This window comes from Eublepharis macularius, chromosome 3, assembly GCF_028583425.1.
Source record: "Eublepharis macularius isolate TG4126 chromosome 3, MPM_Emac_v1.0, whole genome shotgun sequence".
Taxonomy (NCBI): Eukaryota; Metazoa; Chordata; class Lepidosauria; order Squamata; family Eublepharidae; genus Eublepharis; species Eublepharis macularius.
The window spans coordinates 54284157-54308926 of record NC_072792.1 but is presented as its reverse complement, the minus strand read 5'-3'; the positions used below and the strand labels follow the sequence as shown (position 1 = coordinate 54308926).

General features: G+C 41.6%; 1 protein-coding gene across 3 annotated transcripts in view; it reads left to right on the top strand.

The window, feature by feature from the left end:
- Nucleotides 1-18463: 18463 nt before the first annotated feature.
- TMEM131 (transmembrane protein 131) overlaps nt 18464-24770 on the top strand; it is a 111620-nt gene continuing 105313 nt past the window's right edge. For all 3 annotated transcript variants that reach the window (XM_054973400.1, XM_054973399.1, XM_054973401.1), the window contains exon 1: nt 18464-18754. In XM_054973400.1, coding sequence (XP_054829375.1) covers nt 18607-18754 — 148 coding nt within the window. In that variant the 5' untranslated portion in view covers nt 18464-18606. The remainder of the gene's footprint in view (nt 18755-24770) is intronic.

Sequence of the window (24770 nt, the reverse complement as noted above, 5' to 3'; positions counted from 1 at the left end):
AGAAGGGTGTATCACTGCTTAGGACTCCACTACATATTCATTTTCATGATTACTTTTAAACAAAATCTATGGAGGTTTATTTTTAGCTATTCCATTCCAGCAGTATGTCCTGAACCCATGGCACAATCAATATACATGCCTCAGGGGGGGAAAACACACACATACGTAACATAATTATCATTGCATTAAATATGTTCAATTATCTTAGCAATGACAACTGCGGTTTTTGAGTCCTCAGTTTCATTCTATTCATCTCTACTTGCTGTAGCAGTTTTATAATCATGGAACTTCTATAACAGTGAGAAACATTATAATAATACTGTGGACAGAAGTGAGACACTTAATAAACCTTACTCAAAGGAACTGTTTTACTTTATTATCTGTAACTCCAGTCATTTGTTACAAATTCAGTCCTGTTTACCTTCTTTTTGTTTGTAAGCACAGTGTGACTTCACATAGAGCACATTTTGTATTATCCTGGCTGACATCATTCCTTCTGGAATTAGGGAAGCTCTTGCCCAGACATGTGCTCAAACAAATAATACCTGACAGTCGCATGTTGAAACCTTTGCTACACAGCACCTTCCTGTACAAGCATTCAGTGATGCTAGCGCTGGTTTCTAAATGAGTCATCATTCAGCACAACTTATGGCATTTCAATCTGTCCTGCAGTTGATCAGCACAGATACAACTTCCAGTGGGAGTAAAGCTACTGTGTGAATGTGGAGAAAAGCAGAACAGAAAATATGTTGAAAATTTCCTTTCTGTCACTTAAGGCTGATTTTTTTAAAAAAACAAGAACGAATGGCATTATGCTTTCCTGTTCTCGCTAACTGTGTCACCCAAGTGCATAGCGTTTTAAAGAGTTCTACCCTGGGGACCTTACAATGTACAGCTTGATTGCAGAAGAGACAACATAGAGAGGGGAGTGAGGCAAAGGCCTCTGAGAGAAGGAAGGAACAGAGACAAAGGGAGACTGTGAGATGTAGTCACAGCCTCACAGGCAGCATGTGAATCTGCATTATACCCAATTAGGTCCATCAAGCTTAATATTCTTTTTAGCAGGATCACATGTTCAGCAAGGCCTTTCCCCCAAACCTATTACCTAAGCTCGTTTTAAATGGAAATGCCTGGTACTGAACCTGAAACCTGTAACATACAAAGCTTGTGCTCTACCAATAAGGCAATGCCATGTTAACGACTGGAATCGTAGGGTTGCCAATGGCCTAGAGAAAACAATGTCCTGTCTGTGCCTTTAATAGAGCCACAACAACAACAAGGAAGCCCACTAGGGAGATATGAGGTAACCAAAAACAAAAAGGTCTCCCAATAAGCAATTAACAATGAGAAACAGGAGTCAATGTATTAATACAATGCCAAAGTGCAAAGCATAACCAACAGTCAATAGCTCATAAATAGTAACAGTAATTAATAAACAGTACACATCCAATTCATAAATCACATCCATATAAACATAGCAGCACTACACATATACACACCCACAGATGATTTTCTCATCAATGTAAACAGTAACAGGTAGAAAAAATATTCAATCCACATCCAGAAACAGTGTATTCCAGGTCTGGAGAACTCCCGAGGCTCCCACGACGATCACTCTCGGTATGGTAATTGAGGAAAGGAACAATTGCAATAAATCAGCACTTCAATCTGTGTAGAAGTCTCGTGTGGAAGAGGATCACCAACGGGACAAGCTCCGCCTAACAACCTGCTAGCCATGATTGTTTCACACCAAAGGCTTTTTCAAGCGCAAATATTTATGCAATCATTATTCTGATGCACAAAGAGGATGTGCCTCTTTTTTTCCTGAGAGACTGAAAAGCTTCAGCTGCCATTTTTACACATTAAGCCTCTAATAAGGGTAAGGGCATTGTTCACGCCTGTTGGCAACGCTATATAACAGTCACAGGTTTCTTTTAGCTGCGGAGGAGGCCAGAAAAAATGGGTTTTAAGAGAAGTAACTGAACAAAGAAAGTGGCGGCGGCACCACATTGGTGTCTGAGGGTAAAACCACACGAGACAAAATACACTCGAATTACACTCGAATTACAAAATACATTTGAATAACTCGTGTAATTCGAGCGTATTTTGTCTCGTGTGGTGAGACCCTATGGCAGGGGCATTCCAAACACAGGAAACAGTGAATAGAACCATGTAAGAAAGCAGGAGATCTTCTTGTGTATAAATATTTATCACAAACCACTTGAGCTTTCTGTTGCTGACTTCAGCAACTATAAAATGATTTGGGCCCAAATCACAGTCATTAGTGTTTATATAAAGCTGCCATTGTGTACTCTGATATACAGCATTTTGTGATGAATGTCAAGGAAATAAATTATTTCAGTGGCAGATTAAATGGACAAAACACATAGCATGTGTATATTGTTTCTAGATCCTTTCAGAGTGCTAGGTTCTACTGAGAAATCACTGAATACTTTTGGTTATGTCCTTATTTTTTTTTGTTTCAATTTGGCAGGTCTTATTTTAATGTAGAACAGCAGTCCTCAAACTTTAGCAAACCATAACTCCCGTTTTGACTTGATACTTTACATAGACCCCAATCCCTCTACTCCTCCTTCACTGTTGCCTTCAAAGTGCATTGCAACTGGTGCATTCCCCATGGATGGCTCTGTCCTCTAGCATCCTGCAAAAAAAAATACAAACAGGGAAAAACCAATAATATACAAAACTTGGAATTTCGCTATTATTAGGGAACAGTATATTGATTTATTTAGATATTTATACCCTGCTTTTCTTTCCAATAAGGACCTAAAGCAGCTTATAACACCATTTCCCCCTCTCACAAAGGACTCCTGGAGCCTCTGGAGTACCTTCACAGACTGCAAGGAATCCCTGGATTCGAGTTTGAGAAATGGCAGCACAGAACACATAGTATGCAAGCACTGATGGTAGAGTCTGTGGGAATTAATGCTTAATTTCTGAAACCTCAAAAACAGTTTCTCCCTAACAGTTCTACTAGGGCATCCGGCAGTAAAAGAAGACAAGACATCTCTGACTGAACTTGCTTTGGAATTCCAATGTGTAGTTACAAAAAAAAAAAGATGAGGTTTCAACAGGTACAGACTTTTATCTATGCAGGACAAAATTCAAAACTGTTCTAGGCTTTGGGAGCTCTGGGCAGAGAGTGCAGAGAGGCTGCTCATGCAAACTCCTTTTCTTGTCCTCTGACCCACGTGCCCCCACCTGAATGTGCATCCTTCCTTGGCCCATTTGCAAGCTCTCCCACCTTCTGCAGTTGTGTGACTCCCACACTCCCTGCATGCCCTTTCTCCAATGGTTCTGGATGGTGGTTGCAGCTAGGAGTGTCAGTGCTTTGTGCCACCAGGAATGCTGATGCGTTGTGAACCACCTGCATGCCCTTCTACAGCAGCACTAGGCAGCATATGCAGCTGGGAGCAGAGGTGACAAAGCACAAGCAGGAAGTAGAAGGGTGTGAATGCAGACAACAGAAGAGGTGCGTGAGTAGGGAGTCAGCAGCAGCAGCGGGCCCCTCCACAAGCCAAGGGCCCTGGTAGCTCTCCCACCTTGCTGTGGGCTGATGCCAGCCCTTACAAAAATCCTTCTTCTACCCAAGTGTGAAAAGTACAAGAGCCCTACTCTCCTTTGCTTCTGGTCACTCAAAGTTTCATTTATCTGCTTGCTTTACTTCCATGGATCTTGTACAGACAAAATTCAGTTAATATGTTAATGTGGCAAGATCAAAGTCTAGAAGCTGCAGCAAGTTAGAAAAAGGTCTAACTAGATCTCTGTAATTTTTTTGCCATTTATTGTCATTTATAAATGATGGCCCTAATTGTATAATCATTAAGGGATTAAATTCTGCAGAAACATTAACTTGACTCTGCCATTCAAAGATTTGCTACTGGAGACTGGTAATAAATTTTGCCTTAAAGGTCTAAACCTCCCTATAATGATACTTATGCACATAAAAACAATGAAAATTGATAATAATCTGTCTAGTGACTCTTGACAATTTCCCTGCCCCACAAAACATTCCTTGAAGCATGACTTCAAATAAGTTGTCAAATGAGTCATTGATTTATTATATTTAGACAAAAGCGTTCACTCTTAGATCAGATCATTTCAAAAACAAGCATGCAAACTATGCCAGTTATTAAAATCTAAAGAATGTCAGCTGCAGGCTGACTTCCCACATGACTTTATTTATATTGTGCTTTATTTTTTAGGTTTATATTACACTTCCCAGTCAAGAATCCCACCTCCAAAGCTTCCTACTTGGGAGGGCTGTCATATTTGAACATCATACAAGTATTTATATTGCTGTATACATCCATCTCTTTATGGCTTGGTACACCTATATAAAAACATGTCCTGCGAGAAGCGATCTTAAGTATGTTTCTTTCTAGCACTCATGGCACTAGAGAAAATTTTAGTAAGGTGGGCTTTTAGGAATAATGATGTTTCAACGAATGTCCTATTTTTGCAATCTCTGGGGTGGAGAAAGAAGAATACCTCTTCATATCTTAACAGAGAGGCATGCAGCGATCTCTTCAGCATCTCCTTCTCTTATACAACTAGAAGCAGGAGGATATATTGCTAGGACATTCCAATGTCCTTTCTTAAGCAAGGATGCTGCTGCACAGTTTTACCAAGAACTGGCACCACTTTCTTCAGCCATGCAATCTGCACTTATATAATTGTACAAGTGATTGCTCTGGTTAGCAGGCTGGAATCTGCTAGTCTGATAAACAACCAGTTCACTGCATGGCTAGATGTCTGCACTAATGCACAATTGCTTTTAAGAGTCCCATACTAAAAAAAGCCAACATAATTCTTCTGCCCTCAGTCCTAAAGGAATGTGAGCAGTTCCACCAGAGGGATGGAAAGAAGTTGCATAGTGCATACTTGCAAAAGGATAAACCTAAAGGATGACAATTAGGAAGGTCAGATACTTCACTTTAGCAGGAGCTCTCCCCACCATGGATGGCTTTGCCTACCACTGCTCAGCGGGGCAGCAGGTGGAAATGGGGAGAATGGTGGGGGGAACTGGTGTCCACATGACATCACTTCCAATGTAACCTGGAAATGATGTAATCATTGATTAAACCAGAGTTTGGGGGGATGCTACAGCATCATCCCTACACAGTGTGAGTGGGTTGTGCCAGAAGTGATGTCACCACATTGCTGGCAACATTACATCGTTAGTAAGGGCCCCTCCCCCCTTGGGCTGGCAGTCCTAATATGACAGAGGTGAGGAATTAACATCATGGGGAAGCAAAAAGAAGAGACCAGAAATGCACAGGAGAACACAAAGTAGTAGAAAACATTTCCTCATTAACTTTCACTGGCCGTTCTCCCGTTTATATGTGTCTGTGCTTATTAGTGTTACCACCAGCCCTGCCCCCCCACCCCTGGTTGGAGTGGAGGATCTCCACTCCCAGCCTCTGCCCCTCGCCACCTCTTACTTAGCCAGTGTGGGGAAGAGGCATTGGAATGGGGCTGGAAACTCCAGAGTGCACTCTTGTGTGCTCCAGAATGCTCCCACTTCATGCTGGGAATGGCATTGTTCCTAGCACAATGCAGGAACATCCTGGAGTGCTCACACATGCCAGGTAAGGTTCCACCAGCATGCCCCTCCAACAACCCCCCCCCCCTTCAGCTATAGGGGACCTGGCAACTCTAATTTATATGTTTTCTTCACTTAAAATATTTTATACATAAATATTTGTCTGTATTGGGAACCTTAAGTTGGGTGGAGAGGTGGCATACAAATGTTTTAAATAAATAAGAAATGATCAAAGAAATGTGTCATTGAGATAAAAAGGAAAATCAGGTCTATGGGGGAAGGAGAGAGATGGTAACACCATAAATTTCTGTGGGTGATCTTGCCATTCCCTTCCCACACAGAAAATTGTGTAAGAACATTTTGTTACTACCTTCCCTGAGCAGTTGGAATTTTATTTACATTCTGTGACATCACAACACTGCAACCAGTTCCTAGCACCAGCACCACCACAAGATCCATTGATACATTACAAAACAGAATAGCCTACATTTAACTCTCAGCTTTCAAGTTTAATGTCCATAGCCACAGAAGGCAGGTGTTGAGGGTGGAGTATTACATTCCAAAATAGTTTGGGATAAAATGAAACAGCCAGGATTAGAGTGAACATGAAGAGAGGTGGATATTCACCACACATTCACTAGCACAGATGTTTCCAGAGAGCTCCCTTTTAAACAATAATAAATTGGTCACTATCCTTTTTGTAATATTGGTTTTATTTGCAAATATTTAAAAAAATGGTGCACACTAGGAGGAAAAGAGTTGCTCTTAAAGGGCGGCTGGTCTGTTAACCCACATCTGATAGATTCCTTGTGCCAAAGGTACATCACCTTCATCCAGTTCACATCTCTTTCTGGTTCTCTGTGTCTCAAATTAAAACTTCAGCTTCTAGGGGTCACCTTTCTAAATTCTCATTCAAGAACAAACCATCTCCTAACAATCAGCACTGACTGGGTAAACATCTAGAGCCTTTAAGGAACATTAATATTCTTTTGTTGTAGGGCCATGGTCCATGGTAGAACTATTGACAGTAGAGTACTCACACGGTAACACCACACTTATAAAAAGGTTTTCTTAGAGCTGTTAGACAAGATACCTGAATAAACATAATGCCTAACAACTCTCAGCAGTCCTTTTATCATCACAGCAAGACCAAAGTTATGGCTACCACATACTTTGCATAGATTGGTCAATGGCCTATAAGAGCATAAAAGAATACCAAAACCAGTCTAGTTGGCCTGGTGGGACACAAGTTCAGACCTTGATTCATATATACACCTTTATGCCCTCACTGGGCATAATAATTTCAATGTGGCATCTCCAGACTTAGAATTCAGCCCATACTACAGCTTCCTGAGTTACCTTACAACACGCAGAATTGTGGAGCTGCTCCTCCCCAAGAAGTGGGAAAGATCTGAATTACTCAGCATCACCCAAATGAGCACTGATTCATTCTACTTAAGTCACAAATGGACAAACGTTCCTAGTCAACATTATGAATGCAACAAAATGGCAGTGCAAAAGAGAAAGGTTAACAGTGGAAAGAATCCAGAGATACTTGCTGTATGTGAATCCTGGTCCATTGGATTAGGTTGCCACCAAAGCACCGAGATTAATTATACCACAATGTTCTTGGCCTCTGTTGCTCATTTCCAAAGCCATTTACAGCCATGATTAATATTGCAAACCTTTTTGTAAAGAGAGCCGATTCTCTATTTTAGAAGCTGGTCTCCAGGTTCGGATTGGTAATTTAACTTACAGGAAAATTTCCTGGAGGGCTTCGGCCCTAAAGAGCCGCTGGTGGCCAGGCCAAGCCCCAGAAACTCTTCCAGAACTTCAGCAGCCCACTTCTTGCGGACTGTATCGCTCACTGGTGTCAGCTCAATAATTCCCTCCTTCTACACAGCAGCCAGTTTGCAGAAAGAAGCAATGGATGAGCTAATGCCTATTGATGACACTACTGAGGGGACACTTCGCTTGGCTTACTCCATGCTGTACTCGCGCTCTCTTTCTCTGTCTAGTGCAACAAGGCTACTTCAAAATAATATGTAACTGGAGAAAAATCAGTGTTAAACAAAAAGACAAAGAAACAAAGAGATTAAATGTGGACAGACATTTATGATGGGAACAACAAATATATATATTAATAATTATTTAAAGGATTCCTTTATGAAAGAAGTGAAAGCAGGAACAGATCAAATAGATACGTACGGAGAAGAAAACTAGGAAATGGGGTATAAAATTAATGATGGTCATACGTGCTTTTAAAAAAAATCCTGTGTATTTAGGTATAGGAGTTTGCATTCCTGTCTAGAGTGAATCACGTCTCTTACCTGCACGATAGAAAGGTGCCACATCAGCACTCTCAAAAGGCTGAGCAGCAGCCCCACATTCTTTTCCGATGAGATATTTTCTCCCTGAGCAATATGATATGATTCATAGGGCTTGGTCCTACTAGGAGACCTAGATCTGGGTTTTTTTTATGTATCTCTTGTATCTTTCCATGGTAAGACTAGGGTTGCCAACCCTAGGCTGAGAACTTCCTAGAGATTTGGGGAGTAGAGCCTGGAGAAGGTAGGGTTTGGTGAAGGGAGAGAACTCAACAGAGTAAAATTCCATAGAGTTCACCCTCCAAAGCAGCCATTTTTTCCAGGGCAACTGATCTGTAGACATCAGTTGTGATTCCAGGAGGTCCCCAGTTCGCACCTGGAGGTTGGCAACCCTGGGTAAAAGTTTAAACAGTTGAGAAAAGCTAAGTAATTCTCTTGAATGTTGTTCCAGTTTCAAGCAAAGTGATTTCAAGACTTATCCAACCTCACAAGCAAGAACCATATTAGACAGAGGAAGGAGATCCAGTGTGGCATAGTAAGAATACTGGACTAGGAGACCCAGGTTTGAATCCCCACTCTACTATGGAAGCTTGCTGTGTGACCTTGGGTCGTTCATTCACTCAGCTGACCCTACCTCACATGGTTGTTGTAAGGATAAAATGGAGAAGCAAATAATGTAAGCTGCTCTGGGTCCTGGGGAGGAAGTTAAGTAAATAACTACAATTAGAATAAATAAATACAATTAAAAGGAGGAAGTGACTTGCCCATGTACATCTGTAAGTGATGATTTTAATCCAGAACTGCTAATTTGAAGGGAACACTCAGTCCTGTACATCTTACATGCCTTTCACACAGAGCAGGGTCATGCTGTACTCACTCCATGCTGATCTCCGATAGGGGATCAACTGGACCTCTCAACTGAAGGACTGTATAGTCATGGCATGTTTGCTTAAAGACTTGATTTTAATGGCTTTTTTATTATATCTTTTTTAATACTGTGGTTTTTAATTTTTTGTCCCACCACTAGAAACACCAAAGAAGTGCTTTTTCAAACATTCAAAGGATCAACAGTTCCATCAACAATGGGCATTTCCAGGAAATACATCGTCCCTACATCTCATTCTAAAAAGGCAGGCAGGCTCTCAGGGTTCCCAAATGGCCATTTTACAGTGAAATGAGAAGATGTGACAATTTCACCTACCTAAGCATCTTGGTAAGGGAGGGTCCACCCCCCTTACCAAGTTGGTCACTCCTGATTTCAAGAACCAGGAAGAAGGGATCCAGAAGGAATTCATAGATGCCCCAATTCATACATTCCTTGGGAGTGGCTTACAAGTAGTCTGATGGAGGAGTTGTGTGAGTTCCCTCCCTTGTGGGCAGACAATATGCACCGTAAAACATGGGCCTCTCTCCTCCCTCCCGATAGGGGAACAACTGGACCTCTCAACTGAAGGACTGTATAGTCATACATTTTCTCTTGGGCTGCTTCTACATGTTCCATTTTTTTCAGGTTTTCCCTGTCCCAAAGCCTTGTCTTCCTGATCCACTTTGAGAACTCACATTTCACGTGCATCGTCCTCACACGTTCTTTATCTGCCCCTCATCACAAATGACATTGGCACATTCCGACCCAACTTTCCTCTTTTTTTTTTTTGAGCGCATGCGGGCTCGCGCTATACCATTGTCCTGTCTTTCAGCTTCTGTAGAAACTGCACATGCATAGTACTCTGTTCTCTACCATTGATTTCCCGGTCACAGTTTTAAATGCAAGTGTTTAATAAATATGCGAACAGTAGCATGATCATGCAATTCCATATTTAAAATAAATTCAGAAATGGCGTTCTGTTCTCAATGTTGTTTCTAGATTGACAGTCCAACTGCTGAGTGATCCAATGTAGCAAGCACTGCAGTATGGTTCCCTTTGTATACATAGATACCGTAATATTGCAAGGACTGCTTTAAAAAGTTTTAAAGGGGGGGGGGGAATTACGATCATGCATACAAGCCAGACGCATCTGTGATGTTTAAAGGAGGGGTAATCCATAAAAGCCACATACAGATGTCCCTTTGCAACAGCTGTATATTTCTTAGCCAGATGATGTAATAGTATACAGTGGTCAGTTGTCGATCGCCCTTTTATAAAACCTGCCTGTTCAGGGCCGACAATGTTCTCAAGGAGGATCCAATTGATAGGAGGGGTAATGGTGAGAGGAGGGGTTGCAGATTTATGAGAGGGCTCTTCTGAAGCGCAAAAAAGCCTCCACAAGCATTGAAACGGTAGGATAATCGCGTGGAAAACCTGCATCAAAAATAAACACAGACCAAAACAGATCTCACAAAAAACACTTAAAAACCAGGATCATTATGACCTGCTCGCACATGGGAAATGATGATGTGTGTAATGAGTGAGAGAACCCACCAGAGTTCCATTGGCAGGCCGTCCCATTAAGGACGTGTGGAAGCGGCCTTGTTCAGATTAGATGTTATCTGCATGGGAAGGAACTCAGACTACTTCTCTACCAAATATTGTGCATGTTGATACAAAACAGTTGCACCAACAGCATCACCATTTTATTTATGTAGTAGCAATTCTTTCAGAAAAGAAAAAGGAGATAAGGAGATACATGGTTTACAAGGGTGGGGGGAACCCAAATGCTGTAGATTGGAGTTAGAAATGAGTTCAAAATCTGAAAAGATTGAGGATGCCTTACCTATCTATACACTTCATAATCTCTTCACTGTCACTGAATTTTCTAGAGAAGCACTTCTCGCTTCACATGTATTACATGTAAATTAGTATCTCATTAAAGAGGTACTAACTTATCTTTAACTACTTTGTACAAATGTGTCTCTGTCAGTGAAATCCTAAACAGACACACCCTCCTAAATCAACTGAAGTCACTGGGCTTAGAAGGGTGTGACTCTGTTCAGTATTACATTGTTTGCCTCTTATCCTGACCATTCTCCCACTCCTTGGCCTTTATCACGACAGCTCTCCCCCCCCCTTTTTTAAAGGTGATCTTTGTCCACACCTCCCCTTCCATCTTGTTAATTTATTTTGAAGGGAAGAGATGATTGCTGCTGATCCAGCACAACCTCAGGTACTTCATAATCATAAAAAGACTCTTGATAGCCAATCAGAGGGTTTGGGGGGGGGCATATCTTCCAAAGTTTGGCTCTATATTAATGCTCAGGTGTGCAGCTACCACTGTGTAGATTTAGGAATATATTTTTAAAAATTAATCCAAAGCTCATAGTCTCTGAAGGAGGACACACATGTGCTTCTCAAATGTACTAAAGTTGATAATGAGATAAATTAAACTGATAAAAGGAATGTGATAAGAGACACTGATGATCATACTCTTATATCTTCACAATTTTTTTCTGTAATTTTTGAACATTTTTGCTATACTGGATTTAATTGCATGTGTGTCAAGATTATTAACTCAGTTTTTTCAAAAATAGTAAACATTATTGAAGTACTATTTTATATTTACTTGAGTAAAATCTCTTGTATTCTGACATAAGTACTGACTTTTTAAAATATGAGATGTCTTGTAATTGTCCTCTGCAACTATATTGAGGCTAGGCCTGTAGTTAGGAATTTTATGATGCTGAGACATGAGTCCACTGCAGAGGTGTTTCAAGAATTTCTAGGTTCTCATCACCCTAAACCCTGAGATTCATTCAGTGGGGCCTGATGATGCAATGAGTGGGCTCCAGTGATGTCAGGGAGCCTGGTGATGTCACGTTTAATACCTGTATTAACAGCAGTACTTCCACACACTCCTATGCATGTACCACATGGTATATGTGTGTAGTCATAATGAAGTGGTTTTGATGAAATGGGCTGTTCATCAGAGTTAAAATATTTTTATTTATACCCTGTCTTTCTCCTGAATGGGAACCCAAGGTGACTCTCCTTTCCTCCGTTTTATCTTCACAACAACTCTTGTGAGATAGGTTAAGCTGAGAGTATGTGACTGGCCCAAGGTCACTCAGCAAGCTTCCTTGACAGAGTGGGGATCTGAACCTGGTTCTCTCTTATCCTAGTCCAACACTCTAATCTCTACACCACACTGGCTCTCATACAGACAACATGGAATTTAGCAATGTGCTAAGTGTAAAGTATGAGTGCGCTTTTAGGGTCAGTTATTGCCTCCCATCTCCAATTTACATGTGCAGCAATTGCCACATGGAGGCTTTCATAGAAGAAGCCATAGATCTGCGATCTGGCACACAATGAGCTTTCCTGGGAAAAGTGATTTTCTTATGATCATACTAGGAATCCTTTGTTGGTTTGATTAGGATATCTACATTCTTCTTTGTAGGGCATGATGGTAGGTTAGGAGTCAAAATAGTTTGAAACATGGGATAGGCCAGAGAGGTAGACATTAATCAATGCTTTAATTAACACAAGGGGGAGTTTCCTAAATTATAGCTGCCTGCATTGATCTGCAGTACCAAATAGATAGATGTGTGCTGTTACTGTGTAGTAGGAAGCAAGAGCACTCAGCCCATATACAGAATGTTTACAGTGTCAGCGTTCAGAAAATTCTTGACGCAGAATTAAATAAACCCTTTCAAATACCTTATTATTCTGTAGTGAACCGATGGGGCTTAAAACTGCCTGGCTATTATGTCTCCTCAGCCCTTTGGCCTTCTATAGTAAATAACTACCTTTTCTATTCTGAAAGGTTCTAGAGTTGAGGTAGCAACTCTACCTTAGCATTATGCTTGTTCAGTTCTTTAGCCCTAATTCCAGGGGAGGCAGCTGAGGGCAGGAACTTGACCTCGATGAGTAAAAAGTATTCTGCACATACTCGGAGGCATGCATTCTTTTACAAAGGGAAGTTACAACTCATAGTTTGCAATGAATGATTAAAAACTGTTACCAGGGTGAATGAAAGTGGGCATTTGTTCCTCCACTCCACCTGACTTCCTATGGTCCCACCTACTCCTGAGGCAACAAACAGAGGCGGCAACATTAAATTGGTTAGTCTTAAAGGTGCTACTGGACTCTTTTTAACATTAAAACAGTATAAATCTCACTCCAATTTGTTTCTGCTTAATATTGTCTTTTATCAAGAATCAAATGGCTCAGGGAGAAAAAGTGATAGGACAAAGCAAATGAGAATGAATATGGTCATTAGGGGGTTAACTGACTCAGCTCCAGCTGGTTTTTAGCTGTCCTTCCTCCATTCTTTCTCAGGCAATTGGGACAAAAATTGCTTGGGCTATATACATACTTTAAAAAAATGAAATTTGCATAGTCTGAAGTGGATTACAACATATATCTGGGGAAGCATTGCCTCAAAATGCCCCACTGTAACTAGAAGTCTGGTTAAGGATGATTCTTATACATGTATTTGCAATTAATAGTTCCATTCATGAAAACTGCCATAGCGCTGTAGACATGGCCCTCTTCATCATTACCTATATCTAAGCAATGCAATTTGTTTATTTGTGTGATATATCTGATTGCCGGCTAGTACCTAAACCATAATTCTTCTAAGACCATCAGATCTTGCAAGATCTTAAGAATCGCAAGCAAATAAAATGGCACAAGGTAGTAACCATCACAATGCTTCACTATCATGGCCTCAAGTTCATGAGACCATCTTCACAATAGTTTTCTAACATCTTCTTGTACTAGGATTTGGTATCCTTAAGGGGAAAAGTAGGATGTTACAACAACAGACTTGAAATTCCATGTGTAGATTTTTTTCCCATGACCATGATCATTCTTAAGGGATCAAGAATAAGCCCACTTTTTGCTCCTATTGTAGCTTATCAGGGTACTTAAAAGAAGCAAAGAGTAACTGAAATGGGTGGATATTTTTTAAGATCACTTAACTTTAATTACTCCTTTAAGCATCCTGCCAAACCACCATTGCTTGACCAGCTGAAGGGTGGCATTTTTTTTAAACTCAGTCAGGCGTAATAATCTCAGCCTTTGTCACTCTCAGGCTTGTCACACTTAAGTGGGCTTTCAAAAACTCCCCCTTTTAACCACTATAAAGTGACTGTGGCAGGCTCCTTAAAGTGGGTGTGGTTAGGGTCGCCAACAGATCCAGAAAAAAAATGTCTCGTCTCTTTAACAGAGGCTTAATGTGTGGAATTGGGCAAATGAAGCTTTTCCTGGCACAGAGGTTAATAACATCAACTGGTAAATAGCATACCATTAAGCCTCTATTAAAGGAACAGGGCCATTTTTTGCAGGCCTATTGGCAACCCTAGGTATGGCAAGGAGATGCTTTCCTTTAAGTAACCTGCCATATCCTCATAACCAGAATGGATAAGGTTGGGGTCTTCTCCATCCTCTCAAGGAATACTTAAACATGATAGAGTGAAAACACAAAAATGTGAGCAAAGCCCTACATACATACACAAAATCACCATTCCATTCCACAAAGACATACCCAACATTAATGTTATTGTAGACAGACATTCTTCCCTTCCAGGGCGAGACAGTGACATCGCTCCCTTTCCAGTGCCTTAATTGAGGGAAGGGAGGACAATGTTCTGAAAACAGGAATAGGGAGACTGCATACCTGGCTGAGAAGCAGCATATAGTACTCCTTTCCTTATTCATTTTAACACTTTAGACTCCACTGTTCAACCATAGGCTTACTGGAAGGCTGAGTGCTCCAGATGTGCCCCTATTGTCCCATGATCTCTTATGGGCCTCTGGAACATGCACACAACAGCACAAGGTAGTTCGATGTGGGAACATTAGCTCAGCAACCATGGAAAGGAAATGGTTTCTTGATTTCAATAAGGCTTAAAGTGGACAGGCTGCATTGTGTGTGTGTGTAAAATGCCATCAAGTCACAGCCAACTTATAGCAGAGACTTATAGGGTTTCAAGGCAAGTGACAAGCACAGGTGGTTTGCCACTGCTTGACTCCATGTAGCAACCTTGGACTTCCTTGGTGGTCTCCCATTTAAGTACTAACCAGAGCCAACCATGCTTAGTTTCTGAGATCAGGCTATCCTGGTTAGGACTGGGCTATCAAACTCAGGGCCCTTGCACTACAATATGGTATTTCTTGACTTGTTTTGGTTTTTTATATTAACATTTAAGCTACTGCATGTATGTGCTACAGGATGCAGAGAGAGGGCACCGTAAATAGGGAGGAAAGAGGGATTTAAAAAACATGTTACAACTGCAACAAACAGAAGTTAATGTAGTTATTTGGCCTTCTTGAATTAATTAAAATAGAAAAGCACCTCTGATTTCCATTGCATCCCACTGCAATCAATTGAAAAAATAGACTCCGATCGGCTGGCTTCAGGCCTGCCTCATCCTCACAGCACTGCTGCTGCTCTGACCTGAATGGAACATCATGGGCTAATGGGGTGACAGGTTGAATTTCAGCTGACTCGAGTTAACCGGCCAATTCTTCAGCTTCTAGATTTTTTGTTGTATTTTAAAAAAAATGATTCAACATTTGGGTGTGTATCTGAGAAATTTACCGAACTAAGACCGACGTACTGTTTTCACAAAAGTAGTTCCAATGCTTGAGTAGTTTTGTGAAACATGAGTAATAGCGATCTCTTCATTTAAAATGTACAGCCAAAAGATGGATTTGTTCCAAAGGATGAAGCAGAAGTTCCCCTGCTGGAAAAAAGAAAGAAAATGTTTCATTTTAGAATGAACACAAAAGGTGACAGAAAGACCAAGAAGGGGAATTCAAAGAGATGCAGCTTTGTCCCTTTAAGGAGAGAATAATGGACAAATTTAAATAATGCCACAGACTGTCAACTTCCAAACATGGAGTATAGTACCATTGCAAAAGAAGGAAGTAAAACAAGAACTGAAATGTTTATTTCAACTACAATGTTCATTAATGCTGTAGAATTTGAAATGCTAAACGTTTCAGCAAAACTATCTTTATTTTTTAGGTACTGCAGAGAAGAGCAGACCAACACTGGGGCCTGGATCCAGCAAAAAATAGATACAGTTATGAAACTATACTTGAGACTAACATGTCCCATTGGGATTTATTCTAACTTGTTCTAGCCTGTTCTGGATCATAGAGTGAAATATCAAAACACAAAGATGCAGACAGAATGTTATCACGCACACATAGTGCCAAAGAGCAAAATGCCCCTATGGGCGACAACGGTGTATTCACTTCTGAAGGCGCCTTGCCTGGCTCAGCTGGCTGACCCACCTCTCCCACGAAAGTCCTTAGGAAGAAGATGAGTGGCGCTGCATTTACACTGATGTGCAGCCACAGGCACCAGACGGGGCCTTAGTATTGCACTGTAAATGTGTAAAATGGGCAGGTGAAGCTTGTCATGGTATGAAGGTAAACAACATTATCTGGTGATCACCATCCCATTAAGTATCTATTAAGGGGGTAGAATGCCCCCCCCCAGTTCTTATCAACCCTACCACAGGAGATGCTAGTTATTCCTACATGTGTGCATGCACACGCACACACAAGCACACTTTTTGATATTTTACATTGTAAGCCACCTTGAGCACCTTTGGTGGAAAGGCAACTAATAAATATTTTAAACAAACCATCAAATGGAAAAATTTGATGAGAGGGAGGGAAAGTGTCTGGAAAAGCAGAGGGTATTACTAGTCCTTATATTATTCTACATGGGGAAGCTGTGTAGGGTGCTTTCCAAGCATTTAGGCAGCTTCTAGTCTTCAGGTGGGGGAAGTGCAAGTGAAAACAGAGATGAGTCTGCAGTTTGGGGCAGAGGAGGTTTTGAGGCATGGAGAGTGTCTGGGAAGAGCTTTCACAGCAGGTTACGGACAAACAGTGTCAGCTATGGGAATAAAATTCAGTAAGTTACAGGCTAAGATGACTCTGGGATCCTTTCTATTAAGCAAGATAAAAGGGTACAATGCCCAATACCACATATTTTGTTTTATAAGAAGAATTTAAATTAAGAAATTATAGTAACACATAAAATTGTGCTGGAGCTAAACAATTAGTTTGCATTTCTTGCATGAGAAAAGTAATAGTCTGCATATATATGCAAGATGTTTTTGTTACAACTTGCTAGCAATCTGTGGACTTACCCATAATCAAAATAGATTATTACAAATTGATGTTACCAAAGAAAAATGAGAACAAAGTTAATTTTTTTCATATAATCAAGTTACAGATTCCAAATGCAGGTCACATTTTCCTCCAAGATTTGGAATGGAAAAAAATATCCCCAAGACAATGGATCCATAACTGTCCTGACACTATTCTTATTCTAATGGTCACAGGACTGGTTCAGTAAGGAGGGCTGCTAATTTTTAAATGAGCCCCTCTAGCTTTTCCTTTAATATCAGATTGATCTGCAATTGGTTATCAAGTGATGTTATTTAACTTCATGTCATGACAAGCTTCAGCTGCCCATTAAACATCTATTAAAAGGACAGGATTTTTTTTTTACTTTGTCCAGTTGTAAACTTATTTACCAAAACTATTCTTAAAAACAAACAAACAATAAACTATGGGCAAATATGGAAAACGATGTCAGTTGCCTTGGTTTACCAATGGAGAGAAGGGCAGGGTATAAACGTAAAAATGAATAATCTTGCAGCCGTCTAAACAGTATAGTAATTGTATAAAATGCTGTGCCAGTGTTTGGACTGTAGTGTGGAATAAATCCTAGAATAATTCTGAAACTTCTTGTATTTTTACAGTTTGACATCAATTTTGCCATTCCAGCTGCCATTACTGCTGCAATCCTATATACACTTGCCTGGGAGCAAATCGCCCAAAACACAACGAAACACTTCTGAGTAAAGGCGCTGTGTTGTACTGTAAAGTACATATTTAATTATTCAGTTTAGTGGCTGACATACCCACATAACCCAGACTAGTCTCACTGAAAAACCAGGATTGCAGTCCTCTGGGAGTGAATTCTATTCTGTCACTGGAGCTTCGAAAGAGATGGAAATAGCCGTGATCTGCGCAAAATGTTGCGAAAATGGATATAAGGTCTGTCACAGCAATGCCCTTGTAATTAATTTCTTCTTCACTTCATTCTACCTGCTTTTTCAGCTACACTCTTCCCAATCATTAAAAAGAACTGCCCCCAAACAGAAACAAAAATCTGAAACTCTTTACTTCCTTTTGCCTCAAAACCTGCACGGGCTATCCTTCTTCCTCCGCAGAAAAACGAGTTCGCGGGATAGAGCAGCCGAGCAGTCAGTTTATAATAGAGGGGTTGAGTGACCTCACTTTACACTTAAAAAAAAAACCCTGCGGCCTCTTCGTAACGCCGAGTCTATACGATTAAAAACATACACACGGAGCCTGTCAAATACAGGAAAGGTTTAGTTCCCTCTGACAGGAGAGAGCGCGATATTATCGAAATCGGAAAGCCTCAGCCAATGGAAGGAACATTGCCCATACAAAAGATGGCGGCGCTGCTGCTCTCTGTTTTGCCTAGCAAGCGCGAGGTTGAGGAGAGGCGCTGTCCCGCCTCCTTCAGTGTTTCGTGCGCGAGGGAGGGAGGGACGGTGAGTGAGTGATGTGCGCCCGCGCGCCAAGAGTTCGCTCTACTGCTGTGGCCGGCGCTAGCACGCGCCCGCGGGAGGAAGGGAGGCAGGCAGAGAGGAGGGAGGAGGCGAGAGGAGAGGAAAGGCGGCGCGGCGAGAGAACCGCTTCGCGCACCCTTCGGGCCGAGCAGGGCCCGCGCAGCCGGAGACGGAACCCTCGCAGCTCCCTGAGGCAGCGGCGGCGGCGCGATGGCGGCGGTAACGGCGGCGCCGAAGAGGGAAGCGGCCTCCCGGTCCTCCGGTTCCCCGTTTCCCGAGGCTGAGAGCCCCTGGCTGGGAGCGGCGCTGCGGCTACTGATCGCGCTGGTGCTGAACGCGGCCCGGGCCGAGAAGGAAGGTGAGCGGCGAGGGCCGGCCAGCGCTTCTCTCCTCCGCTCCCTGCTCCCGGTCCAGCCCCCCTTCTGCTCTGACCGACCCCCCGGGCCTCTCGCTTTCGCGGGTGTTTAAATGCCCAGCGCGGCCGGAGGGAGGCGGTTTCCCTTCCTCGAGTCTCCCCGGCACCTCTTTCCTGACTACTTAGTCAGGAGCCCCCAACCCATAATTTTCTTCTTTGAGGCTGAATCTCCCCCCCCCCCCCCCCGGAGCTCTCCCCGGCCCCGCAATCCTGCTTTCCACCACCCTCTCTCCCCATTCACACACGGACTTCCTGGCTCTTCCCTTGCTCGCTTCTCTTCTTTCTCTTTCCTTCGCGAGGCTCTCCAGGGGTTTCCTCGGATGCCCGCCGTCCTTTCCTCTTTTTCTGCCCTGCCGCTCCGTCTTCTCTCCTCCCCGCCGGGCTGCCAACTCACTGACCGGCCCCCCTCCACCCGGCTCGGGACCTGTCATCTCTGGGCCTGGCTCTCTTTCCTCTCCCCACCCCCCACCCCCCGAAACGCGGCAACTTTGGCGCTGCTCATGCCAAATGCATTTGGGAGTGAGGTAGAGTTGCTGTTTTTAACCTCTCTGTTTTTTTAAAAAAAGACAGAAATGGACCACTAGTTCTCTCCATGTAACTGGTGCCTCCCCCCAAATCTGGAGCAGCCACTATGCCATCAATACCCGAGGCTGCATCTGGCTTGCTTGTGTAAATACGTCTCTCACGTGTTTTGCTTGCCGTTGTTTTCTTTCTGAAGTTTGTTGATGCTTCTGAACATATTAAAAGAAATCCAGAACGCTGTTTTTAAAAATCCGATTCACAGTGTAGGGGGAGAAGGGGTGATGTTTCTATATGAGTGTAATGAGATGTGTATTTAGGAGGAACTTCTCAAAAACTTACTCATGGAAATATATGTAAAGTGTAGCTACTCTGCTCGGCTTTACAATGTTTGTATTTTATGTGTTTTTATAGTGCTGTTGAAATGTATTGGGTTATTCTGTTTGAGGTGGAAAGGCAGCATATAAATATTTTAAATAAATAAATGTCACCCAGTCTTTAATTTTGAGAATGAGTTTGAGGGTTTGTCCTTTTGAAGCCGCTGTAGGGCCAAATAACTGTTAGTGATGGGCTTTGAGCAGATGATAATAGGAGTATTGTAAAGGGCAGCTGAGAAATGGCTATAAATCAGGAGTTTTGGTCACAGAAATCTACCAAATAAATTGCTAGATAAATAATAGATCCCCTTTACATTTTTCTACCAAAGTTTCTGTCTTGGCCTGATCTGCATTGACTAGTGAAATAAAACAAGTCACAATGTGCTGATACTTTTTGTTTCCCACTTGCGCAGTTCTCAGCACTGGTGGCAAATTGGTATTATCACTTCAGTGGTTTGTGTATATAGACACTACTTGTGTTGTAATCTTGCTGCTTAACTCTGTAAAAATGTGCCTTCATGTTTAGCCTAAAACTTGCAAAGTCAGCACTACATCTTGCAATGTCACTGGCAGCCTTATGTGACTTACGGAGATGAGTGCCTACCTGCACTCATTTTGCAGCAATTCACAAGCTTGCTGTTTAGTTGAAATTGTTTGGTGGTTTTGTGTATCAAAATAAGAGAGATGATTGTTCTGTGTACTTGATGTGATGAAATCTTTTTTTAAAAGAGAGTGCATGAGTGAGCTAATCTTTTTACTTTGTGCAGGCTTACACATGTGAGTATCTTACTACCTTTCCTCTCAGTGTCTTTCTCTCTAAGGAGAGGTCCTTGATTCAGGCTAAAAGATCTTAGGTTCTCTGCAGTTGTGCTTTAGCTCTTAAACTTCTGACCTACTGCACCACATGGTTCCATTGAAGACTTGCCCTACAAGCATGTTCAGCCTTCTGCCTCTACCACGCCTTCAGTCTTGCTTCTCCCCTTTTAACTCCCATGGAGGAGGTGATGGTTGTGTGTGTTGTGGTAATAAGCTCCTCAACAAAAGCGTGTACGTTGCCATCTTAAATTTTTTTGAATAGCCTTGTCTAAACTCATGTCTTGGCAGTTTGCCCCCTTTCAATCTACTGCTTAAATGATGGCAGCTGCTGTTAGTGCTTATGTAGGAGATACCTAAGTTAGGATCTTGGTTGTTGTTATTGTTTCAAATATGAGCTTCTAGGAAATGAGGGTAAGGTTCCAATTATATACTTTTTTGGAGGTATGCTTCAGATCTGCACATATGGGGGACAGGGAAATCTGGGAATTTGGATTTCTTGCTGTGCAAATAACTAGCCTACAATATGATCTAGAGATCAGATTAATTTTTATATTGTCTGAGAAGAATGTTTTTGTAGCAGTTTAATTGAACTTACATTGCTGTCAACTAGACCTAGTGAAAAATCCTTTACTTTGCACAGTGCTCAAACTTCGTTTGTCCTATGCTGTCTGATTAAAAGTAGCCAAGTTTTATTTCATATGTCAACTTTCATGTTTTAAAATGCCAACATGAGCATGACTGTTGTCAGCTCAAAGATTAGATGATAATTATACTTGAGTAATGTTTAGAAACTTTACTTTCTAGCTGCAAGAAGATTGAAATGAAAGTCTTTGCCTTGTTCTTAATCCTGTGTCATAAACACTTGTGAGAATTCCATGTGGTCTGGGACTGCAGCCTGGCTACATGCTGTTTTTGGTTGGAAGCATTTATGGTGATAACAGAATTTTTGAAGGTCCTAGAATTCTGAAAATTCTCTTCAAAATAAGAAACGCTTCAAAGTGTCTTGATGGTAGTTTTGTCACTCTTACCTGCTCTCTTTACTGTCACTTTAGAACTATTTTAATTTAACTTCTTTCACTTTTACTGTGACTGTTGCTCGGATCTCAACATTTCTATAAAAGACAAAACTGTAGAGCCCTATCGATTTGGGGAGACAAGAACCACAGACATTCTCTCTGTGCAGCGCCTTTTAAACGAAAAGTTTTGCTGGGTTTGCAGTGTAAATGCCTATTCATATTTCAGACTGGCAGTTTGCCACTTGCTTGCCTGTCTGCAGGGAATAGCATTTACCCCCAGGCAAGCTGCCAGGTGGCAAGTACACAAGCCTGCCTTACCCCTCTTCCTGCAGCCTGTTTACTCATGACACTCCCACCAGTAACCATAGTGCTTTCTCTTCTCCTGCCCCACCCCTGTCTTCCAAGCTGGATAAATGGAACACTTTCTATTTTCTACATGAAATAAAATGAGACCAGCCAGGGAAACGTGGTGAAGCTCAATAGTTCCACTTCCTTCCCCTTGTGCACAGTGGAGGAGGTCAGGCAACTGATCTGATAATGCAGTGACCGATTGCATTTGCAGAATATGTTTGCATGGCTGTGCTTCTTGCAACATTTTGTTGTGGTTCCTGTGAACCTGATTCATTAGTGTTGCTACAATAACTTCACACGTAGAGTAACTTCAGTGAGAGACTTCTGTTATTTCCTGCAGTATGTGCTAAATCTTGCTGCATTATGAAGTTCTTAATATGCTTTCGTAAAAGGAAAAAGGAAAAACTGCAGTAGTTTAAAATCAGTAACCTGCCTTTCAGTCTTCGTTCTCAAGCTGTGTATAAGGGACCTATATCCTAGAATATTCACTGCCAAGAGAAAAGGGGCAGTCTTACAGTGCTGCTGAAAACTATTTAATTTGTCCTTCTCGCTGTTGTCATTGTTCATTGCCTTTCTCCTCCTGCATGTCTGAAACCAGTGGTTACACCTGTTGAAAAACACTCTGTGACAATGTACATGTGTTGGTGTTCTGCCACAAAAACAGTTTTGAAAAGAGAAATGAACCGATAAGTAACTGGTTCAACTTCCTTTTGTGTGGTTACATTAAGTATATTTTGTACTGAGATATTTGAATTCCCAGGAGCATATGGGGAAAGTGTATCTGAACTGTCCCTGTTTTTATTTAGTAGTAAAAGTGTACCCAAGGTTAGGTGCTTTCCCCAAAATATTACTCATTGAAAGGTTCCCAAAGAGACTGCAAACCATGTATCAAGCAATTCTTGTATGCTATATTGGCGTCTGCTTCTTTATGGAATTCTGCGTTCCTGTGAAGATTCCCAGCAAGCTCCTGGTTTTAAGAAAGTTTTGTGCAGATGACTGTGTGTGTGCTATTGAGGTGCCTGTCCAAATCGGCTGGTAACTCTCTAAGGCTGTTTTTTTTTAGCATTTGTTGCAATAAACCTCATAGTGGCAGCAGAGGGCAGCAGAAACATTAATGTATGAAAAAGAATAAAAACTCGGAACTCTTACACAGAAAAATTTGTATTAAATGTATCTTGTAAAGTACAGGGACAGTGAAAAGTAGTGAGGATTTTCCACCTGAAACCTTTTTACACTTTCCGGGGTCAGGAATACTATATCTACTGATAAGCCATTTTTTTCACGTGCAGTTAACACATAGCTGTCATTATGTATGTGTGCATGTCCTTCCCACATGTGTGCCGAACACTTATAGTTAAAGAACATCTAGACAGGCTGTACAGTTAAGCCATGTTTAGGTATTGTTGGTAGACAAATGAAATACTGTCAGTTTGATCTAGTGGTTACAGTGTCAGACTACGATCTGAGAGAACTAGGTTCATTTTCCCAATCTGGCATGAAAGCTTATTGGGTGACCTTGATGAGTCACCTGCACTCAGGCTAACCTAACAAGGTTGTTGTGAAGATAAAATGGAGGAGTAAAGAATTGTACAAGCTACCTTGGGTCCCCACTGGGGAGGAAGGTGGGGTAGAAATGAAGTAAAATTTAAAAAATATATATTTTTTTAAAAAAAATTATGGTGAAATATTTCTAGGAAGATCACCCCCCCCCTGTCTGACATGAGAGTTCTGATTAGCATACCAAGACTGAACCTCCCGCTTTGTCTGCCCCTTCATATGCTAATGTATTGCATTTAGAAAGGACATGAGGTAGATGAAGCAGTCATGGTGTGTCTGAGGGGGCGCATTTTGGACTTCAGCAGGGCTGGAGGCAAAAAAAGTCATACTCCATGGATACAATTGTTTCAACTGTATGTTCATTCTCAACCTACAAGCAGAGGATTGAACTAAATGAGGAGCTGGGAGAACATGATCAGATCTTCCCAGCATGTTTAAAATGCTCATAGAAGCTACACAGGGACTGATTCAAACTGGAGCCTGCATTATAAGACTCATTCCTGCATTATAAGAATGTAAGTAGAGGCTGCTGGATCAGACCAGTGGTCTCTCTAGTCCAGCAGACTGTTTCATGCCCCAGTCAACCCATTGCCCTGGGGGGCAAAACTAAAAGGGCATGGAGTCCAAGGTCTTCTCCTGATGCAGACTCCTAGCAGAATTTTGCTGCCTTTGTATATGGAAGTTCCCTTTGGTTACCATGGCTAGGAGCCATTGAGGACTTCTCCTCCATGAATCTGTCTAACCCTCTTTTGAAGCCATCTGTTCTTGTGGCCAGCTCTGCATCCTCTGGTACTGAATTCCACAGTTTAACTATTTGTTAAGTAAAGAAGTATTTTTCATTGAGCTTTCTGCTGCAATCCCAAGACCTTTTAGTTTCAGCCAGGTCAGACCCGGTCAGCATATATTAAAAGATTGGAGTTTTTATTCCAGTATACATCACCTACATTTACTCATGTCGAACTATAATGGCCATATTGCTGCCAATGTATCATATTTAGGGATCTTCTCTTTTTAGCTCTTCATAATCTTCCTTGTTTTTCACTGTCTTGAATAATTTAGTATCATATACAGACTTGCCTTATACTACTCAGTCCCAATTCCAAATCATTTATGAATAAATTGAATAGCCCCAATCACAATTCTGATTCTTGTAGAGCCCCACTCCTTGCTTCCCTCCATTGCAAGAACTTCCTGTTTATTCCTACCCTTTGCTTCCTGTCACTTAACCAATGTTTAATCCTTAAGAAGACCCATCCTCTTATCCCATATTTTGCTAATTGAAACTAGCCCCTCCCCCACAACTTCTGTTAGGAAAGACGTATT